Below are 23,292 nucleotides of genomic sequence, written 5' to 3'. Positions count from 1 at the left end.
AGAGCGCGCGTTTTCGGACGTGGAAGGACTGACTGGGGTTACGCACGTAGCGTACACGGGTCCAGGACATGTATTGGCGGCCAGGGAGGCTCCACCTATCGCGTGCCAGAGTGGGAGGATACGGGGACGACCTCGAGCTTGCGCCCTCGGACGGACCTCCGTTCGAAGCACAACCCCTTCCTTGGCTTTTTCCCAACTTTCGAGCTTGCGGTGCACCCCCGCGCCATGCCACCCGAGCCCACCCCACCGCCGCCTTCCTCTCGGCCCTGCTAACCCCGCGGAACCTACCAGCCAACGTAGTCACCATTACCCACGCTGGTTCTGCGCCCAATCTCACCCCACCCTGGATACCTAAAGAGCTCTAGTCTAACACGGCTACGACCGCCGCTAGCGATGGGACCGATACACTCGCGTCGACTTATCGATACCGATTCTAAGACGTTGTCGATCGTTATAGCGATCGGTTACCTTCGATCTGCAGGATCGTGACGCGGCCAAACGGCGTAAGAGAGTCGCGATACCGGGAAGGGACGAGGGTTGCGCTGGAGAACGCCAGACGAGTGAACGATCGCGAGCAAGCGCCCAAGGTCGTTTCAGATTCTCTGGGACGAAATAAAAAGGACGAAGGCAAGCACGAAAGCGGAATGTTCGCTCGTTAGTGCCGACGTAGTAGGAAATACCGTATAGTCGGTCCGTTGGCTGCTCGCACGTACTATCGGATCGCAACTGAGCTCGCATCTCGCACGATTTGGCAAACGTTGTAACTGTGACGAACGATGCCGCTCCTACGTACGTCATAACGTTCCGAATATTCGACACCTACGTTCGTTTGGCGATAGGTCAAAGTTCGTTCGAAGGACTGCAGATCGTCCTACGTGAAACCTACGCGCAACGCTTCCGTCAAGGTACGACAAAGGGCAAGTCGGAAATACCAGTCCCGAAATATCGACGCCATCGCTAGAGACAGACGTAGACGAAATCTAGACCAGGAGAAACGGACCGCAGGCACGCCGAGGATCTCGCCGCGGTGTCAGGAAGAAAAGTCAGGCAGAAGGGGATGCAATTGCAGCCGCGGGTCGTGTCTTCTTGTAACGAACCGCGGTTAGAAGGTTCGCTGTTCCACTGACACGTTAGAGTCGACTCGGCTCTCCTCGTCGTCTCGCTCCTCGATACGTATCGCGCTTATACACCGATCCCTCTGTCCCGCCCCCTCTTTCACCCGCTACCCTCGCCAGTGTTTTGTGTTCTTAGCCGGCTCACAGCCTTTAATGAATGTAATACGATTTCGTTGTCGCGGCAAAGAATTCGAAATCAGCTCAACGGCTTTATCTGTCTCCCCGACCGTGTTGGTTTGCTCGTGGAATGAAAATAGAGGAAGCGAGAGGGAAATTAAATAGGAGAGGAGGACGCGCGAATGGGCAAGGCGAAACAAAGTCGAGACAATGGCAGGGTAATAATTGCGATTCGTTTAAGGCAGTAACAAGGACTAATGATAGAAATATGAAATAAAGTAAATATGAAAAAAATAACGAGCGAGAGAACGGAGCGCGGTACGGTAAAAAATAGAATAAAACCAAATTGGAACATAAATAAAGAGATAATCGACGTAAAGTAAAGTTGCTCGATTCCGAATGTTTCGAGTAAAGTTCGTACACGCGCGACCGATAGCCCTTTCGATCGCTTTAAACCTATTCATCGGCAACTTTCCTTTTCAACCAAATTCTTCTATGTTTTTATCTCCTTCTTTTCTGTACCGCCTCTGCCGAAATCGTGAATTTTCACTCTCGATGCCGGTGATTCTTGGTCGGGCACAAGCGAAACGTTCGTTCAGAATTAGTGGATTCGCGGTCGAACTAAAACAACGGTGAAAGGATTCGATCATTGCCCGAACTCGTTATTCGAGGCGTGCTTAAGTCGAGAAGTCTCGGTTTTTCTTTACGCTCGGATAACTCTGTGCAATATGCTCATCAGCTGGTAAATTACGAGTCGATCGACGATCGTCTACCGGTTAATTGAAAACATTCCAGGATGTAACAAGCGGATCGCTGTTTCGTCGTTTCGTTGTTGCAGTTCCGGCCATCTCCGACGATACGTTTTGCACGACCACGCGGCACGCTATAGCCAGCTTTCGCCGGTCGTTCGTGCGAGCTTTGAGCGCGTCCGTAACGCGTGGCTGCCGTGGTCGATGAAATCGTTGCTTTTAACGCGACTCTACGATCATTTTCGATCGCAACCATTTTTCCCCTTTTTGCTTTTCCCTCTTTTTTTATCATCCGCCGAGGAATCGGTTACGACGTGCACTCGCGGACGTCGGATTAATCGACGGTACTCTACGCGACAAACAGAACGTAGCGCGTAAAACTGATCGATTCTGTTGATAATTTAGCGCGACGATTGGTTACGACGAATTTAAATCTATCGTTCTGATTTTTTTGCCGATATCGCGGAAAAGTAAATTTCGTTTCTTAAGAAATCGAACTTGTTCGTTTCCCTCGTCGATCAGACAAAGATCGATAATCGCGCGTAACGGGGCGCATTTGCCTGTTTGGGAAAGCACAGCGAGACAATAACTTCGATCGAGCATTCCGTCGGACAGAAACGAATATCGAGTGGCCGCATCAGGGGAACGACGACGTTGACAGGTTCGTTAAAATCTAGCACGTCCCGTCTGCTTTCAATCGGCCGGGTCCGATTTAATTAAATATATATCGTTATCGAACAATGACAGGTAATAAGGGCGTAACGTAATTTCTAGAAGGACTCGTCGATGCGTATTTTCACGGCAACCGTCAAATATCATCCGAGTGGATCCACTTTGATTGACACCGAATCGAACGGTTTAATTTCATTTCGGAATATACACGCGGAAAAGGAGATCGGCCGCGTTTCGAAATCCCATCGTCGGATTAATCCGCTCCTAGATCGCTTCCGATCGGACGATGCCTTAACGCGATCCTACGTACGTCGAGCGTGCGGGGAATTTGAAATAAAATTGATACGAGGTAAACGGCACGAAGTCCGTACGATCGTGAAATTTTACAAGAGACTCGACGCGAATCCGAAGGAAAAACTTACTTAAAAAGAAATACTCGAAATATGTAGAGGCGGTTTCGTACGGAGAGACAGGCAAACGCAACGTAATTTGTCAGCGGCGAGAATGTTAAGATCTATCGATAAAACGATCCGTCGGAGAGAGGGTAGCGATGGCTTTCGATTCTCGCATTATTTCCAATTCGACTCACAGAAAGCGCGGCGCGTGATTCGCTCTTAGCGAGATCGAACTCGGCTCGCTCGTACGTCTTAGTCAGCTGTGTGCGCGAAACGCATTGGCAACGCGGAAATATGACGGTATTTCAATGAGAAATGTGCTACCTCTTTCTCGACTCGCTAACTTGTACAGGGTGTTTCGAAATAAACGATCGACTTGGACGGTTCACCGCGAGGAGAAAAAGATCAAAATGCAGCAAACTTTGCATCGTTTTGCAAACGTTACAATCTTTTTTTTTCGAAACACGCAACTCGCGAAAAACCATTGCGAATAGACGGCGAATGTTTATGCAAATTTGTATGCATCCGATGAAATAATTTATACGCGTTTACACGGCATTTTGTACCTTTAAATCTCGCGTAGACGTAAAAACATTCGCAGTCGACTTAGAAACTACAGCGACGGTAATTCCACTATTACGCGTAGCGAACGCGAGTACGCACCCTCGTACTATCAAAGTCGATTTTCTCGAAAACGATGGCTCGCGCGTAAAACTTTTATCCGACACTCGTGGTTTATTTTTTCATGCAGAATCGCCCGGTTGTACAATCTATTACCGTACATCCTCTACGCCCGCGTTTCAACAGCTCGCCCGTCCGATTCGTTCCTGCGACAGCTTTCAAAGCTCTCTCCTCTTTCTCTTCCTCTCTGCTCTTCCTCCACGCGAGTACCTGCCTACGTGAATGCGTACTTTCAAAAAGAGAAAGAGAGAGAGAGAGACTCAAAGTCCGAGTTTCCCGAAGCTTCACGCAGCGAGGCGTCCTTTTTGAGCTTTTGCACTTTGACTACTTGAATCGAGCGCGCGCCAAAAGGATGCAGCCACTGCGCTGGCTGAATCCGCTGCCAGGATGCTATCGAGTATCTAGGATTTTGGAGGAGCGAGTCGAAATTACGAGCGCTTTTTGTTTCGTCGTGTGTTCAACGGTTACGACCGTACTAATGAAAGCACGAACGTCGCTGCTTCAAAGAAAAGATGTTTAAGATCGTTGGCAAATAGTTTCCGAATTTCCTAGCGGTATAGATGTATCCTATCGAATAATTTCATTCCGATACGAAGAAAAAACGAATTTACTTCTTGCCAAGTTTTTCTCTTCCAATTAGTCGCCTTTTCCTTTGCATTCGATTTTCAAACGTTTCGCGTTCCTCCACATAATATCGTCATAATGGAATCGCGACAACTTTTGCGCGGGAAATTGTCGCAGGACCGATCGTGCGTCGATAAATAAGCAGCCTCTCGATTCCCACAGCCGACCACGCAACGTTTCGTAAATTCGTTCCCGTCAAGGGGAAATCGCATCATCGTCTCGCCGTTGTCTGTATCGGTTCCGAAGAAACATAATAACGTATCTACTCCCTATTTTTCGTCCTTTCTTCTCGTTCTAAACTCGTTTGCGTGACTTTGCTTCGCTGCGACAGAGGAAGCAAGCTCGTTCGTGCGACGTAAGAAAAGACGAAGCTGAATTTCAAATTACTCGCTCGAGCCGCGCCATTCCTCTCGAGGATACGCTTGCCCCGTGGAAGAACTCCTGGCGAGGCTCGAACCTTTTTCCCGGTTAACGAAAACGATTTAAAACTTTAGAAACGACGATGTTGCGCGACGAATCGTTCAAGACTTTTGGTAGTTGTACGTGAACAGCAACGCGCGAATCGAGGCTACTCGAAAGTTCCTCGACACTTCTCCGCGAGAGATAGAAAAAAAATAATTTCCAACCAGCGATGGTTTTCCAAGCTTGCAACGGCCAATGTATGGAAACGAAGAGGAAACGTGGGGAAATTCACGGGGGCAAGATAAACCGGCGAAAGTCGTTGTCTCGAAGAGCGGTGGTCGCGATAACGGAACGATAGGGATGAAAATCGAAGGACACGCGGTACGACGCCGCGTCACCGGCAAATTCGCCACAGGCTTTCGGCCACTCACGCGCGAATATATCACGGTATCGAGGCCCGTTTCCAGGCGTACGAGGCATAAATAGCGCGGCGCCTATGGAAAATAAAATTCTATCTCTGCGATTCACGCGTCATCGTCCACCCCTCTCCGAACCGACGACGGGGAGTTCTCTTCCCGATCGAGAATCCGTAAAACCAGCCTGGTTTCGTGGACGACGATACGGCCGCGCGTCCTTGGGGGTAAGTCGAGCGATACTCCGATAAAACCGAGCCGATTCAAGATGGACGAAAAGAAGGGAAAGAGAAGAGAAAGAAGAAGAGATAATGGGGCCACGTGGAAGGTGTCGCCAGCCAAGGCAGGCAGGTCGAACGAGAGCAGGTGTAAGAGAGACGCGATTAAAAAAAGCTCGAGCCACGCTTTTGTCCGTAGCCAGCCGGCGCACGAGCTCTCGCGTTTCTCGCACACACGTCGCTTCCTTGAAAAGCTCCCATCGTCGCACACACGCAACCACGTACCATCCCCTGGCTGCTTTCCATCCCTCCATCGGTCTACCGTCCCTTCTCCAACCTTTGTCTTATTTACTTCTGCCTCGGTCCTTTTTTCCTCTCGCTCCCTTCGATCACGTCGACGACCACCACCAAACCTCGTGTATACGTATATCTGGAGTTTGGCCGCGCGATTTCCCAACCGCTCGCGCGAAAGAACCATTCGAAAATGATATTTTACTTCGTTTTTTCATTCTTTGTTTCTCCTTTTTTTCTCTGTCTCGCTCTCGTTGCGGGAGGAAATGAGGCGGCTTTTATGTCGGCGAAGCTCTATGGAGACGCGAAATCGGTCGCGATCCGCACCGAGAAGGGCGCCTTTCTTTCCAAGGATGGCGACTATATCGCTTACGGTACGATGAAAATTTAACGGGTGAACGAAGAGTTTGGAAAATGAAGCGCGCGAGCAGACGATGAAGATTCGTTACTGCTTTAAATTATTCGAGCAATAAGTAACGAAACGCTTGGAACGAAGTTGTCGAAGGGTTTCTTTGTACACAAAGGAGCTGAAACTCGATACCCGCATTCCTTTCCCGAGTTCCTTTCCGGAGTTACGCTCCGAGTCCGAGGCCGTGCATCATGTTGGAAGTTTAATATCTTCCCTTCGCAAACAACGTTTGAAGCTCGCCGCGTGCCACGTGACCACTGTATTTGTGTAACAGACCGTAGACAATGTAACTGACCAAATATTTTATCTCGTCGAAAACGAAAGTAAAGTACTCTTTCGAATCCTCCATGGTCCCCGTCAAACATGCAAATTTTCTACGAAAGAAATTCTTTTTCCAAGAGATCGTTATCTCGTATCCGCGTCTCCTCGCATACGCGCGTGTAGATGCTATTTTCTCCCAATTAAAACAAGAAACGATCTTTAAACGTCGAAATACTCGCGCGGCAATTTTTGTATCCAAATATTTTTTCACAGTTTTTCGTTTCGTCGTCGTTATCCCCATTATTTCCCGATTCTATTCTATTCCCGTCGATTCTATTCGTTGGTCTTAATTGCGAGTCGTTAATTATATCGGCAAACGCGAATTCGTACATACGTAGGACACGCAAACGGAACATGTACGTACGAAGGACGAGCGGAAGAGACGACGGTCAGCATTAAACAGATAATTAAATGGAAGACAATGGGCATTCCAATCAAAATTCAAGGCAGACAGCATTGTGCCACGGCCTTGTATTCCGTTCCCTTTTCTTTTCTCTCGGTTTATCATAAATGAGCGCGTTCTTCTCGCAATTAAGATGTCCGGACAATTTTGCAAAACCATTTTTTATTTATTAAAAATAAAAAATAAAATAAAAGTACGATAGATGCACGATAGAAACGAATTTCTTTTACTTCTCGTACGACCCTCTTTTCATAGTCGTTCTCTCTTTATTTGAAAACAAAATTTATCGTCGCGTTATGCCGATTGACGTGGTTTAAAACGATCTCTGTTAGGTATTTATCAGGGATTTGTCTTATCGTTAGAAAATAATTCGAGGCGAACCGGTCGGGTAATTGCCGGAGCCGCGGGCGAGAACTAAAGCTAACAAGCTATCGGGAGAAGCAGAAGGATTTAAATGTACCGCGGAAATTGAAACCTCGTGACATCCTGTCGTAATGAGAGAACAATGTCTGGAGAAACAAAGACGAGTAACAATTGCCACGGTGTCTATCTCTCTGCGAGAATTATACTCTGTCAACCGTTGGCCAGAAAATGAAGTCACGTCGGTGTCGAATAGCGTCGATCGAATTTTCCAATAAATTCCGAATGTTCCGACCGTTGCCTTGCGCACCAAGAAACGCAATTATACGTGTTCGATCATTGCCACGATAAGATCTACTTTTCTAAAGATATATTCCCCTAATTGTCACTCGTCAAACATTCGAGATAGCGAGCGCCATATAATTCGATCGCAGCCACAGGCTAAACGCACCCCATTCGACGTTAGAGGCAGCGATACGAAATCGATCGTCGATTTAAATCCGCCTACTTTGATCGCGAAACTTTGTACCTTCGTCGATTCTATCTCGAATCTATGTAAAATTTCCTGCCAAATTCCCGAAAAGCTGAAAATCGAAATCTATCTTTCTACGAAAATAAAAATTCCTCGGCAAGCATCTTGGAAACGTCGATCGGACGTTACGAACTCACGAAGAAGCGGAAGAAATATATAGAAATATGTATAGATAACGATGATAGAGAGGCGAGAATCGTTCGGTTATTTATCATCGCATCAACGTCCGAAGTGAAAAGATCGCTGTGGCTAATTAATTATCCGAACGGCAAGGTAATTCGCGGTACTTGGTCGGCCCATTAATGCAAGCATGCAGTTCGAAGGGTCGTAACTGCTCGCCTAGTTACATAAGTAGGTGCAAGGCAGGAGGCAGCAGGCTGGAGGCGAGATCGTAGGTTTATTGATTCGGTTTTCTCTCGCGGTAGAGTTTTTTCCCTCTCCCACCCCTAGATCCACCCAGTCCTTATCCTACCCGTTTGCTTTCTGTTGCACTCCCACCCAAGCATCGCGACGTTGGAAGTAGGACGCAACCTTCAGGGGCTCTTTCCTTTCCCGTACGACCCTGGCTGACCCAAAACGCTATCAAATTAGTTCCGGTGTATCGGCAATGGTGCTGCTATACTCTTTCGTCGTCGTTCGAACACGACCAACCACGCTGTTCGGTCGTCGGAATAATCCTCACGATCGACTTTGTCCAACGAGTAACCTTGTCTTTCCGTCTTGTTAACTATTCGCTAGAAAGCTTTTTCTCTTTCCGTTTCGTTCCTCTCCGAGTTCCTCTCTCGTCCGTGGGCGAACATTTGGAAGGAAGAATTCCTTCCACGATACGCGAACGAACATATAGCATAGGCTGAACGAACGAGAGAACTTTAATAAGCGATCGCGGATATTTTTATCGTTCGACGATATTCACATAGCAAATTTAATAGCCCTATTATCCTGACGATACAATGGCATTATACAGCTCGAGCCTTCCTCGCATAACAATCCAACGTTATAAGGAAGATTTCTCTTTCGGAACATTGCCGTAATACGACGCCTTACTTCCATTCACCGTGCAGCCTATTCTGTCTTGCGAGCGAGTTATTAGACCCGGTCGTTCCATTTCGAGAACAGTTTGATTAACGATTTTCGTCGCGGCTCCGATATAACGACCAACGATCGTGCAACACGATGCCGTCGTAATTTTCATCGTAAATATCACCGTGGCTCTCTTCTCTTCTATTCTCTTCTATTCTCTTCTATTCTCTTCTATTCTTCTTTTCTTATCGCACCCGGAAATACATTCGAAACGTTCGTGTTTGCTCTTCTTACTCGCGCTCACTGGCAACGCTTCATGAATAATAATGCGCCGAGTCGACTTAAATTCGAAGGCCGGTCGAACCGACTGGCAACGATGCAACCGGAAACGACGTTTAAGCCGCGAGGGTGAAACCGGAAAAACCGGACCGGAGCAGATAAAGATCCTGCTACGTCACCGCGCCAACCGACGTAACATAATATTAGCAATCCGCCGCGAAAGCTTTAGAAATCGGATAAAGGAGAACTCTAACGTACAATTAATCATCCGCTATCCTCTTCTATACGCTATTCGCTTCTTCGTTATTCTTTACGCCAATGAGAAATTTAAGGACAACTGTCTTTATCCACCGCGGATAGACGATTATTCCAGACGACTTCGAATGGCTGCGCTAAATCGTTGCTCGAATAATCGGCGCCGCGACGAGTAAACAAACTTTGCACGACGATGTAAGTGAATAATATCGCTAAGTAGTTGACAGCGAGATTCGGAGAAAAGTTGCACGATATTCGAGAGGCAGCATCTTTCATTTCCCGTTGAATCCTAAGAATCTTAGTTACTCTGAGAAGCTTTTATCATGCGAATCTTCCCTATAGGGAGCATAGAGACGTAACTGAAGGTATTTTGGTTGGCTTGATATTCTCAATGATATCGTGCGCGTGTTCAAAGTCAAAGATACTGTTTGCTTTCTTCGAGATCGTCCAAATTGAAACGGCGTGGAAATAGAATAAAATTAAAAGAATTTACCAGGCATTTGGAAATGAAACAGAAAAGTAGAGAATCACGATTTCGCGTCGCAACCGAATCGTAATTATCGTCCGAATCTTTGAACAGTTCGAAACGACGAAATTTGGAAAGAGAACCACTCGCAATTGTTTGGCGAGGAAAACGTAGCGACTCGATGCTTGTTAGGCTGGTTTCTTAACCGTTTGGCTTCGACCAAGGGTCAGGAACGAGGATGATAAATCTCTGGCGATTCGCGCAACCCGAGGCAACGATGGAAAACGTTCGATCGAATTTATACGTATCCCCTCGACGAACAGCTTGTTCCAATGGCAGAAAAATTCCGCCCGATAGAAGGAAAAAGCTTGACCCAGGCGCGTCCGATATTCCGACGTTTTCTGAACTTTCGACGAGCTGCAATGTAATCAGCTTCGAGCATTCTCGCCATCGAAAGGGGAAGAAGAGCAGCAGGAAGAAACGTCGACGTCGGGAGTACGTCGAGCCAAGATACGACGTTAATGTCCACCTACGTTGCCGTTTCGAAAGGTCAAGCAGGAAAGGACCTCAAACGCTTTGACGTAGCGTCGACCAAAGTTGATTAACCCAGCCTCATTTTCTGCAAATTTACGTCGCGCGTTACGTAAAACGTGGTTCGATCGTGAACCGACGCGATTTCTTTTCAGAAATTCAGAATTCGAGTTCGCGTTACTGCGTGCAGAATCGGAGAAATAATTTGGCCGATCGAAAATTATCGTCGAAGATGGTTGTTGAAAAAATGGAGGGCAGAAATATAGGAGCAGATCGATAAATAGAACGATGTACAGTATGTGAGAAGGATACCTAACGCAACAGCCTCTTTAAACTCTCCTTTGCAGTCTGCGAAAGACGCGCCACCCTTAAATTGCATTTGAATAAAGCAATTTGTGCACGCAGCGTAATTCAATTCGGCCTTCTTGCTAGTTTTCGCTACGCGAAAGCACCGATAAATCAACCAGTTGCGCCGCGCATCGGGCCGAGCACACCCCTGCGATATAACCATATGGCTTAATTTCGTTCGTTTCGCTCTGTAATTCCCACCACCGGCGAAAAAAGAGGAACGCCTTGCGTCCAAATCGCACCGACTACTCCCTACGTTTAACAGACGCGATCACTTTGTTCCCGATACCGATATGCGATCGTTTCTATTCGTTCGATGATAATTAATATTTGTTGTCGTAGTACGAGCGATACGACAAACCTTTCAATGAATAAAAACACGATCTACGTGTGTACGATGTACCGTGCTGAAATATACATGTTTGAAGGAAAACATCCGAAATTGCTTCGTACAGACTGACGCGACAAACAGCGCAATAGTATGGAACGGTCTAGGGCAACGCGAAATTCCAAATCGCATAAAATCAATAAACGATTACGCTAGGACTCCGTATAACGCGGTACTCGTACAACTCGATTTCGAAAATAATTTGCAAAATAGCCAAAGCGAAATACGGACATTACGCTTAAGGAAACATTTGACGAATTCGTATACCGCGATACGTACGTATTTACTTATTTATTGTTCAAATACGTACGTACTTATTATCCAAATTTTCCAAATTTCCCGATTAATACCGCGTCTTTGAAATTTCCAGCGAAACGAACGCTCGTCTCGTAACGAACGTTTGAACAAGGACAAAGTTGGATAGACGCGTCACCTCGAAGGCCGTCTAGAAGAAAACGGCGAGGAGAAATCAATAAACCAAATCCCCCGAAGCTAACGAGATCCAAAATTGTAACATCATCCATGGCCTGTGCCTGTTAACCGTGAAACGCGTGCTCGCTCTCTCTCTCGTGTCCGCGATCAAACGAGCCACGGTGGTTTGCGTGTTATCAGTAGTAGGCTATCGAATTAGGCAACAGGGAAGGGACGGCGCAATTAATCGGCAATCGCGTTCGATCGCTTCCGTTCGACGAGATCTCGCGTCCACATCGCGCGTATACCTGGAACAGTTCACTTTCGATACGGTCTTTCTTCCATCGTCTCGTATCTCATCGTGTAACGTCACGACGAAACGATTCGACGATCGACCGCATCGACGAGGAAAACGTAAAGAAACGACGTGGTTTCCGGTAGTCGAGAAACTTCCGTTGGGACGCGTCTCGCGAGAGGAAGCATAGGATAAAAACGAAACGCACAGGTGGTACAGATCAAGGCAGGTGAGACAGCTATATGCTATGGAACAGCGCTAAAGAAAAGACACCGAGCAGCCAAAAAATGAAAAACATTGCAGTCGTGTACACGTATGTATGTATATACCATATAGAGAGTGGCTCGGTAGCCAGGAGTAGCTCGATTTCAGCTTGTTAAATAGTTTCAACGAGACTTACGAGAGAAGGAAAGGCAGACGTTTTCCTTAGTTAGCAGATTCTTTATTTTACGCGTCTTCCGCGGATAGTACCGTTATTTACTGCCTTTGAAACCTATAGCTTACGTTAAACATAATCGTGAAAAGATTACCCGAAACATATGTTGTTGTTCCGAGATGCGATCGACTATTCGAAGCAAATTTTTAGTCGCGTATATCGAAATGTGATTCGTACGAAATTAATTATCAAATTACTCGTTCTTCCCTATGTGTCTTCTTTTTTACGAAAAGAGAGCTAATCGATGTTATATTCGTTATTTAAAAAAAAAAAAAGATGCTATTTCGTTACGAATAAAAATCAATAGAAAACATAAAAGGAAACATTAGACGTTAAGATGGAGTGTAAGACAAGGTTCGTAGTTCCTTCGGGTCGCGTAAAAGTTCGCTGAAACTATTTACTTCCGGTTACGTAGCTGATAATCGAACTAATCCTTAATGCATCGGCAGCATTGTGTACATCGATACACGATATATACACGTTGTATGCGTATCACGAGGTAGAATCGCGAAGGGGGGATGTACGTGGTACACTGTTCGAGAACATCTATTCAGCCGAACATCTATAAAAACACCAGATAAAGAGAAAGAAACAGAGATAGATATATAGAAATACAGGTACTAGAAGAGAGAAAGAGAGACAGCCATCTCACCGCCCGCCACAGCTCAAAGCACTCACGAAATATTCACGGGGGAGCACGACAAAAGAGGGCCACCGTCGGCTCTGCTTTTTGCGCGAATATTTTACTCTATAACTCGGGGATATACGTTATGAGGCTACGTGTTTTTATAACCTAAAAAAGCGATCGCACTGCTCCGTATTGTTCGATGCGATGTACCCGGACCGGTGAACGCCGTGGTGCCACCTGACAGACTCCGGGAAATTTGAGAAAACAGGATTTCCTTCGGCCCATGCGCGAGAACTTTAATCGAATTTTGGCTCGCAGTGCCGACAACGGACGCGTCTTCGCCTCACTGCACACGAGTATGCGATTCGAAGTTCAAATTTTTCCCTCCCGTTATATCGAAACCTATCGAACGAGTACCGAATCCAAGGTAACTTTCTCAAGTAGCGTTACGCGCATTGTCCTTTCTAACGATTACATTTCGGGGCAACGTGTAGCTAAATAGCAAAGTTTTTATTTAAAAAAACAGTTCGCTTGCGCGGTACGTTTCAAGCGCATGACGAATGACGACACTTTCCACAGCGGTGGATACGAAATTTACGACCTTCGGTATAGTCGCGAAACACATCCTTTTGCTTTTTGTTTGTTAACTTAATTCGCGTCTTTTTGCCATAAATAACACGGTTCGTCGAATTCGCTTACCTTCTTTCTCGCCTCGAAGACATTTCCTTTTTTGTGCAACGAAGTCTTGTAAAATTGACACTACACTGCATACAACACACTCGCGCGCTAAATGAGCTGTAACTGATCACTGGAGCCGCGCGACGACAAAAGTATGTATTTGGCGACATCTGTCGACGAACGTTTGAAGTAATTGAAATTTGAACTAATTAAAACTTAAATGCGATATAATTATTTTATGCGATTAATATTGTAATGTTATCGTTCATAATTCTTGCTAGATACTAAACAAATACTTTTACCGTTTCATATTTGAAACGATTGTATATACATCCATTATGTAAAAATCAAATACCTAACTTATATTTGTTAAAAAATAAAAAGGAATACTTATGGTTGTTTCTTTATTAAAAAATATAAGTACTAATATCGTACTTGAACAAATAATTATCGATCTTAGCATTCTTGAAAATTAAAAACAATTGCGTTGATACTACGATATATATATCACGTGGTGCCCAGCAGAACGGCAGAACCGCTCCTTAGTCCGTGACAATGGCTGCTCCAACCAAAAAACGTGACCAGCGACTTTTCCCACTTTCCAGGGACGATGATCAAAGTTCGTCAAGTAGTGAGAATGACGAGAAGGAACCATTGGAAGAAGAGGTAAGGAATTTGAGTGAAAAAAATCAGTATAAAATGTGATTAGTCGGTCTTAACCCTACTTTCGAGCACGCGGTCGTTGATTCACATTTATTTGAAAGCTGTCTTCGAGACAATTGACATTCATCGAAAATGAAACATAATAATTAAGTACGCGTATAATCTTTAGCAATTGTGGAAATCATTCGTACAACTGTCATAACCAACAAAGTGCCAATTCCATAAGAGCATTGTTAAGCAAATACAGTGTTGTAAGTTATTAACCCCTTGTCTTACGATTTATGTTCCAATAGCGCGTGTCATAAGCAACGACACGGTCGGTCTCAGGTCAAGCCATTTGACAGTTTGCCTGAGCGCTCGAAATCGTGCAAATCATGTGTAAGGTACAACTAATTTTATTTTGCAAGATAATTGATAAATAATTGCTACCGATTGATCATCGAACAAAAAAGATTTATTACCTTGAAGTAAATAATAAATCAATAACATCGACGTACTATGTCTCTCGCGCGTCTTGTTGATGTTTGGCCCTATCGACGTACCACGTCCCTCACACGTGTTGTTTATATTCGGCCCGATCGTCGTACTACGTCTCTAACACAACCTCGCAGGTTAAGGGGTTAATGACAAAGACATCTTTAATTTGTGATAAAAATTATTTATAATCAAAGAAAATGTGAATTTATTTCGATTTGTATTCTGTAATTAAGTTAAGTATATTTTTTAAATTTCATATTTCACAACTAATATGTCATAATACAAAATATTAAATATAAATAAACGTTAAAGTATAAAATTTTTTTTTATATTTAGGGAATGGAAATTCAAGTAGACTTTGAAGGAAGATATCCAGTGGATCCGGATTATCATGGCATTAAGACCTTATTACAACAATTGTTTTTGAAAGCTCATGTTGATTTAGGTGGTCTGGCAGATTTAATAATCCGCGAAAACTACGTAGGTTCGGTTGTCAAGCAATCGGTGGATTTAGAAGAATCGGACGACGAAGATACCGATGTCAACGACGTGTTTGGTATTACTACAGTAATTAATTTATCTTCTAAACAGGTAAATATATTGTATATAATGTCATTTAATTAGTACAAAAGTCATCCGGTGATGCGCAAATTGGTTTATTTCAGAATTATCCTTGTATACAACAACTCAGAGAATTACTGACGCAGATGGCAAAGGAACATGCGACGGACACAGTAGATACTATGATAAAAAATCTTCTCGAAGACGAGACGGAAGTATTAGGTTTATTGATCAACGAAAGATTTGTTAATATTCCAGCACAGATATCCGTGCCACTTTTGGAAAATTTAATGTCCGATATAAAAAAGGCAAATAACAAGAAGATGCCTTTCGATTTTTCATATTATATATTAATCTGTAAATTCTATAAAACAAAAAGACCGGAACTAGTTAAAAGATCAAAAAGTAAAAAGAAAGATAATACGTGTGAACAGGTTATTGTATGGAGCAATCCGGAGGAAGAAATTTTTGCGCAGGAAGCAACGATAAGTTTTGAATTTTCAGTCGAGAAAGAATCGGACAGTGCTGTATCTGGAACGTGGACTGAGTCTGACGATGAAATGACACCTTACAGGAGAGTGCTTCTCTTCGAAGCTTTCAGATTACAATCAATTATCGACAGAATAAAAAGTGAAGTACCTTAATCAATTTGAAGGACTAACGTTAATTCATCTCATATTCCTAAGAAAAAGAAAGAACAAGCACCTTCCTTATGTGTACCAAAGGAAGATATGCGCTTTCGAAAGTTGGTTTCTTTGACGATCTATTGTACAATGAACTACTATGTTTTACATGTAATCAGCTTTTTATAATACACCTTTTCGTACTGCTTACTGCAAACTGTTTCCCGTCACTTGCCCTGTAACCATCTGTTATTCATTCTCTTTATGCCTAAAAGTACATGAATACTTAGATCTTTCATGGACCGTCAATGTAGATACTACGTTTAGTGGTAGAAAATTTATTTTCCATCTAAATAAATAATATAAACATTCTTGTAGAACAGATCTTTGTTTAAAAAAATACGCGTCGCGATTAATGTCCGAACAATGGCACGTAACTCGTGCCCGAGGCGTACAAATTTTTTACATATTACCGACAGCATCTACTTTTACGTCGATGAGTCTGTTGATTTCAACGATTGCTTTATCGGCTTGGCTCTTCTTCTCATGGTACCCAAAATATTTAACATTTCCGAGACAGCGGGCGGCGCGCTTTCCGCTTCCTGTCGTCTTTTTCTCTCCTCTTCCCTTTGTTTCTGCAACGAATCGTTTCACTTGAGAAACGTAATTTTCATATAAAAAAATAACGTCCACGATTGCATAAACTTACATCCGTTTGCTTCAACGTGAAGCGTCCACCTTTTATTTGGTTGATAATGTCGTCGATAGCTGGAACGATTAAAAAATAAATATAACGCACGATATTAGCACAGTTGCTCAACCACCTGCAAAATCTAAAACATAATTACCAGGCTGTTGCGCAACCGTCGGTGTTTTTTTCGTAATTCCAAGCATGTTCTCCATGTCAGTCACCGCGTTTCGTTCCGAATTAATTTTTTCTTTCGTCAGCAATTTTATCGACGATTGTCCACCGTTGTTGAACATCGGCGGCGGCGGAGGTGGAGGCAAAGGGGGTGGTGGTGGCCTGGAAAGCTTTTCTTCCAGCTCACTGATCTTCGCCTTCAAAGTTTGAACCACTCCTTCCAGAGTTTCCACCGACTTTTCCGCCCTTTCTGCCCTTTGCGTTACAACTTCCAACTCTGACTCGGCCAGCTTTAACTTTTCCTCTACTATTTCGAACTCGACGTTCGACTCTTTCTCCTCCAACTTCTCCTCCAGCATCTGTATGTGAGAAGCATGGTTCTGTTGCTCTTCCTCCAATAGTCTCTTCAAAGACTCCACCTCTTGTAGAACGGTTAATAATCTTCCATTAGGGTCATCGCCAACTTCAGCCATCAAGAGTGCGCTCTGATGAGCCAGCACGTTTCTTTCCTTTTGTACCTGTTAAAAGTACGACACAGAATGCCTGTTATAAATTTTTATGCATAATTCTTCTCCCTCAAGATTCTGGGGTAAGTGCCGAGTCGTCCGACTCGGTGCTTTCGCCAGATCGTCCATCACCTTTCCCACTACGTGGCCAGACCCTTCTAGGACATTTTTATCGTCCTACAAACGCCGCGGAATGTCACGACATCGAACCATTTCTAAGAATCGATTAGAAAAATGTCGCTCTCTTTATAAATACGAAGACAGGAAACTAGAACATGGTATCCAAGCTTGGCGTGGATACCGGTAGCATGCCTCTATAGAGGATGTGACGCTAACAAACAGCCATATTAAAGGCGTCTTACCCTTTCGGCCTCTATCTTCATAATCTTCGCGTTTTCTCTCTCGCGATCGCATTGAGCTTTCAACGCTTGCACCTCCTCTGCAACCATCTTCGTCACCCTCTCCATGTTTTCTTTTTGCACCTTCATCTCGTTCACCTTCTCTTCACCTAATTGGAAAATTTCATTATTATATATTATTACACGAACGTTGGAGAATCGTACAGATGTTTCCAATTACATTTTCGTCTGAGAGTTCTCTCCTCGTCCAACTGCGTGGTCAAATGCGTCACTTGTTCTTGAGCTTCAAACTCTTGAAGGCGCGCGGAATGCAACTCCGTCTGAAGTCTCGCTATCTCTTTACTTAATTCTGCAAATTACCCGCTCTTATAAATAACTTGCATAATTAACGGTGAAATTGTAAGCCACTAATCTCTGTTTATACCTTTCACCGTTTCTCTCAACTGATCAAGATCTTCGAAATTCGAGTCAACTTCGTCCGCTATCTCAAGGTCTAGAGAGCCTTCCGGATTCGATTGCAGGAATTTTTGAGTTATGATCTGCGATCTTCTCTTTAGTTCGCGATTTTGTCTGTACCACTGAAAGTGATTTTAATTTATACGATAAATTATGCATAGAATTGCCTGCCCAGTTGCAACCTTGGAAACTGATTTTTCCTCTTATGCGATATTAAGTGTAATAACAACGATTATATAGAAAAAATGAAATACGCGAACTCTGTATCACGGTATCCACAATTATAAAAGCGAAATGGACTGTTTTAGATTTACCTGCGATGCTTGCTGCATGGCTTTATGCATAGCGCCTGTCTCAGTTTCGTATTGATGCTTCAGTTGTTCGTATTCTTTGCACACTGCCTCGGAAACTGTAAGAAAATCAAGGAATTCGTTAGATAAAAATAAGGAACGTCGGAAAAGATTTCCAGAATGTATAAACAACTACCTGTTCGCAGCTTTTGAAGTCTCTGTTCTTTTTCTTGCACTTGCGACTGCAAAGTGCTATTTTGTCTCTGTAGTTGTTGATATTTCTTCTCCAAGTCGGCATGTTCCTTGCTTGCTGCGATAAAAAAACGTTTATTACAACTTTAATAGTTTAATTGCAAATGTACTCACAGATGCAGACGTCACGATACTCAGGTGATATTTTATTCCGATTAATCTATAATTTCATCGCGTATGGCCAATGACTAAGAAACGTCATAGAATTCGTTTCGCGTGCACGAGTGAATCACGACCGAATAACGTTTAAGTTGTATGATTGTCGGATGATTGGCCATGAACTACAACCATGCATCAGCCACTTCCCTCTCGCTATACGTATCGTGCCTTGCTCTTATTTTACGTAAGTCCATTACACCTTGATCTTTCTTGCAATAACAGTTTAATCGATTCGAAGAAACGAAGTTGCTGTTAGAAATTGATCGCGTAAAAGTGAGAAATAAGATCGCGACGAGAAACAACTATATGAAGCACGTGTCGAAAAAAAAAGAAGAATAAAGGAAGAATAAAGATGTACGAAAGGAAAGCTGTAACTACAACCGGCGCCGTTCCATATTTACCAACCTCCTATCCCAACTGTTTAATCGAATTGATGTTCGCAAGCGGAGGGAAGAAGCCGTGTTTCGTCACTTCGTTAATGATGACTAATGGAATCATAATAAAGTTCTCTAACGACTTTAGGCGGCCCATACAAACGCTCATTACGCCGCGAAACTTATTACTAATTATTAATTACCGGCCTCGCTCTTCTGTAGCAACAATTTCCTCCTCTTCTCCGATTCCTCGTATTTGCTCTTCCACTTGCTCTCCAGGCTATTGCTCCTGTTCAATTTCGCGACACCGACCAGCTCGTTCGTCTTGCAGTTAGTAGTAGCGTGGAAAGCAAGTTTCTCAGTCTCGGAGTTGCGCATCTCGATGCTCGAGCTCGACAAATTATTGTTCCTCGATCGTTGCTGCTGAACGGAAGCGTCGAGCTTCTCGAAGGACGCCCTTTGAGCGGCGACCGACACTCCTCTGTGCGACAGCTTTTCGAAGGACCCCCTGCGGGATGGGGGACACCTTTCTTGGGCTTTAATTGCATTCGATATCCTCGGCACCGGAATGTGCGAGTGAATTACACTCGAGGATGTCCTCGCTGGCTCGGTGTTCAAGACGATGTTCAGTTCCGTTTTATTCATGTCGTCTCTGCGAACAGACGATATATTTGCCTTCGTGAGAGCCTTGCCTTTCCGTCTCGTTGATCGACCTTGTACAGAATGGTTATAACACTGTACGAAATTTCACGCTTATATCCCGCGAGACTCGAAACTCATCGATGATACACGCTATGGGTATATTTGAAAGACGTTGATCGGAAAACTGAACGAATCTATGCATATTGGAACGTGTAAGGGTATTCCTATCGAAGCGTACTCAAACAGTAGAGGGTTAATAACATCGTTTTCTAAAAATACGCCTATCGGTCGCACCCCCTGCGGCCACAAGGCGCGTTAGAAATAGCCGGCTCTGTCAAAATGTATTCGTGACTAATCTCGATTCCACGAATCTCGAAGTACCCGGTATGGGAAGATAAGGTGCTTTCCGAGCCGCCACGCGAACTTACCGGGAAATGATAAACGCGTTACGTCCAACGAATCCCGAATCAAGTTACCGGTAATTGTGAAGTCAGTTGGTTCGGCGAGTCTAACGTTTCTCTTACGGAGGTTCTCGATAATAAACGATCGGCCAGGAAAATACATATCGTGCCGGTTCGAGGCAGCTTCGTAGCACGTCGATCAGCGCGAATCGATGAAACGCAATACCGATGTCAATTGTAATCGGACGAGCCGCCGTTGTCGCGATGACCACTCCTCGAATTTTAAATGTTATTTCTGTGATATATTACGTCACCGTCCAATTGGTCCCTATCATCGTTACCGACACTGTTGCCCGTCAGACAGATGCAACCGTCCAACGAATTTCCACCGTATTACTTTATGGTTTATGCCAGCTTGATTTAACGGTCACGCGTGAAAACGAGAAACAAAGAAGCGCATCGTATTTACTTACGCGTCCAACGTTCCAACGCGAGACTACGAGGACACGTGTTGTTAGACTTGGTGGGAGCCAGCTAGATCTCCCGCAAACATTTCAAAGTTGATTCGTTGGAATGCACGGGCGACTGTTGCTCGTGAGAACGATCGTTAATGTCACTGCGGGCCGCGTCATTCTAGAAAATCCGGTGTTTCGATAAATGGCTTAGGTTAACGACCGCCGGAATCTAAAAGTTTTTTTGGGTCATTTGCATAGTCGCTACGGAAGTCCTCGATCGTTATAGATCGCGATTAGTCCAACGTTACTTCTTATCTCGTTACGGCGACGCTTATCGTTATTCCAAAGTATCTAACTGTAAGAAAACGTATAACGATGTACAAATACTTGGACGAATTGGAGTATCGTTTACGGGTTAGAAAGAACGATGACGCCTTCCTTCTGACGAACGCTTTATCTACCGCGCACCGCAAAATCTGTCCCGCAGACGTCCTCGCTGTTTTATGGCAATACCAAAGATTTCGTTGGCGTTTTTACACCAAGCCCAACTATTTTTAATTCAAGCTTCGCGTCCCGTGAACCCGACAACGACGACGGACGCGGCATATCGAGGAAGAGCGAAATGATAATTTGAAACGTGCCGTGTCATGCAAGCGTCAACGCAGCGGGTCGACGGTCACGTAGATCGTTGCACTTTTCCGTGCGTATATGCCACTTGCAATTCAATTGATCACCTTGCTGGTATCGTTTCACCATTTACGTTGGTCGATCGATAAAGGAACGACGATCGGTTGACGCCTTTGTCCATGGATCTGGACTAGGAGCAATTTCTGTGCGCGCAGACGTACGACGAGACTGTAGTAAGAGGCAACGTTTTCCAAGAGCACGATTGTCGGTCAAGAAAGCACGTCGGGCGTAATTTTACGGTTACACGTACGAATGGCAGCATCACCTGCCGCATTGCCTCTACGGGAAGTCTATGAAGTCCTTTCACTTTTCCTGTTTCGCGCTGGTGGATGTTGAATGCTGTCAAACGGTGTTCTTTGCGCCGTGCATACTTTCGTTCGACGCAATTTCCCGCATTCTTTTTATCAAAAACAAACGTTCGCGATTACGTATGTCGCTTTGCGACAATATTACGAGGTACTCGATGCAGGAGGAGAAGAAAGAACGCAGAGACAAAAACGGAATAAACTGTGCGACTAGAAACTTACGATCTATAGCTGGCAAGTTCGACGCCAATATACCGATCGATATATCACGATCGGGCACGTAGCTGCATTTTTACAAACCGATCGAACGACGATCAAAGAAATATAACAGAATATCACTGTGCAACGAAGGATATGTTAATGGAACTATGGTCCGATGAGCGAGGTAGCGAAGAATGACAGAAAAGAAGAACGAAGATGCGCGTTCTCCGACGTTCGCGCGCATACTGCTCGCACGGCTGACCGTAATGTCACGTTATCTCAAGAGGTACCAGACGACTCGAAAGAGCCCGAGATTGCGTGCCCTTCCTTTAATGAAAGACGTCGGTGTGTGCGTTAGTGGCCGCAAGGTTTTCTCATTGTCAGCGAAAAATCGCGCCTCGCACGCCATACTTCTTTCGTTTACGCACAATTTCGCGATATATTTCGAAAGAAATGCCAATTGCCCAGCTTGATTTATCCCGATAAAAGGACAATCTATTTTTCCCCCTTTTTTATTTCTCTGTTACTTGTTTACGCGCCGGTTTTCCTATATTATCGTAGCATATCGAGCCTCGCGTTATTTCAATTAATCTATTAACTGTTCTTGTTATCTCGTAAAGTGCCAACAAAGATGGCTGGTCACCGATGTTTCTTTAATGCCAATAAAAGGAACGAAGAAATGTTTTCTCGTGTAATTGGCCTCTTCTTGCGCAGTGCATCGAGTAGCTCGCTTTAATAACGCGTTATCACCGAATCTGTCAGCCGTGAAAGACTCTTGAGAATATATACATTTATATATATATATATATATCGTTGCTTCGTACGGAATCGTGTAAGTAGTTACATATGCCCACGATCAAAAATTTCCCCAAGAGAATGTGCAACGGCACGCGTCTCTGCTCCACGCGTAACATTGCTTAATGATCGAAATAATCATGGAATTCGTTCGCCAGAATTTGCTCGAGTTATCGACATTGACAAACACCAAGTGTGTACTTTATACATACCGCGACGAATAACAGATTTCGGTGCTCTTCGAGCAGCAGGTTTCATAAATTTTACTCGAAGACTACGATTGATAAAATTACGAGGATTAATTCAAGGATACGAGGCGATAAAGAAGACATTTCTTTACTCGAACGTACTGCTAATCTTCTGTTTCGACGCACGGGTTTTGCCTCTTGAGCTTCGATTTAATTGGTCGGCAATGCAGATGCAGATGCAGATGCAGATGCAGATGCAGATATCATGCACTAGTTGTCAAAGTATGCATAAGTCAGGTACATTAGTTAAACGATACAATGATCTCGGTTCCCCTGCGATACGCTTGTTTTTTCTGTCACGCAGCTGCATGCATACTTGCGAAAAAAACTGTACAAACATAGATACAGCGTCTACATACATACGTGGACTTGAGTCATGATTTCTGAATAATCGTTGAAGCCGAGTCTTTGTCTCGGTTCGGTTGCTATGAAAGCCCGTCGACGCCTTCGAGACTCGAACCGATGTAAATGCGAGAGAATTAAACACATTCGTTTGATACAATCGACCCCGCGTTTTTTTCGTTTTTGTCACCGATAAA

General features: G+C 44.3%; 3 protein-coding genes across 4 annotated transcripts in view; 1 reads left to right on the top strand and 2 right to left on the bottom strand.

Annotated features, from left to right (window-relative positions):
* LOC100742427 (protein Skeletor, isoforms B/C) overlaps nucleotides 1-13,604 on the bottom strand; it is a 53,595-nt gene extending 39,991 nt beyond the window's left edge. The window contains exon 1 of one of the 2 annotated variants that reach the window (XM_012386085.3): nucleotides 13,459-13,604. The gene's annotated coding sequence lies outside the window, so the exon portion shown is untranslated. Of the gene's footprint in view, nucleotides 1-12,924; nucleotides 13,118-13,458 lie in introns of those variants that run through there. The other variant, XM_012386086.3, reaches the window with a different exon arrangement.
* Nucleotides 13,605-13,923: 319 nt separating this feature from the next.
* On the top strand, nucleotides 13,924-15,978 carry LOC100742303 (protein BCCIP homolog). The gene is made up of 3 exons (XM_003489786.4): nucleotides 13,924-14,103; nucleotides 14,914-15,168; nucleotides 15,243-15,978. Exons 1-3 carry the CDS (start codon nucleotides 13,993-13,995, stop codon nucleotides 15,780-15,782), a joined length of 906 nt encoding a protein of 301 aa, XP_003489834.1. The 5' UTR covers nucleotides 13,924-13,992; the 3' UTR covers nucleotides 15,783-15,978.
* A 105-nt stretch (nucleotides 15,979-16,083) lies between these two features.
* Nucleotides 16,084-21,982, bottom strand: LOC100742183 (shootin-1). Its single transcript, XM_012386211.3, has 11 exons — nucleotides 21,732-21,982; nucleotides 21,252-21,601; nucleotides 19,223-19,671; nucleotides 18,431-18,544; nucleotides 18,259-18,353; nucleotides 17,913-18,066; nucleotides 17,709-17,837; nucleotides 17,492-17,637; nucleotides 16,610-17,141; nucleotides 16,471-16,529; nucleotides 16,084-16,396 (listed from the first exon to the last, which is right to left on the bottom strand). Exons 2-11 carry the CDS (start codon nucleotides 21,323-21,325, stop codon nucleotides 16,250-16,252), a joined length of 1,899 nt encoding a protein of 632 aa, XP_012241634.1. The 5' UTR covers nucleotides 21,326-21,601; nucleotides 21,732-21,982; the 3' UTR covers nucleotides 16,084-16,249.
* Nucleotides 21,983-23,292: the final 1,310 nt, after the last annotated feature.

Source organism: Bombus impatiens, unplaced genomic scaffold (genome assembly GCF_000188095.3).
Source record: "Bombus impatiens unplaced genomic scaffold, BIMP_2.2 scf_0377, whole genome shotgun sequence".
In the NCBI taxonomy this organism is placed as follows: Eukaryota; Metazoa; Arthropoda; class Insecta; order Hymenoptera; family Apidae; genus Bombus; species Bombus impatiens.
Note: the sequence above shows the minus strand (reverse complement) of the source record. Positions and strands in the feature narration are given on the sequence as shown.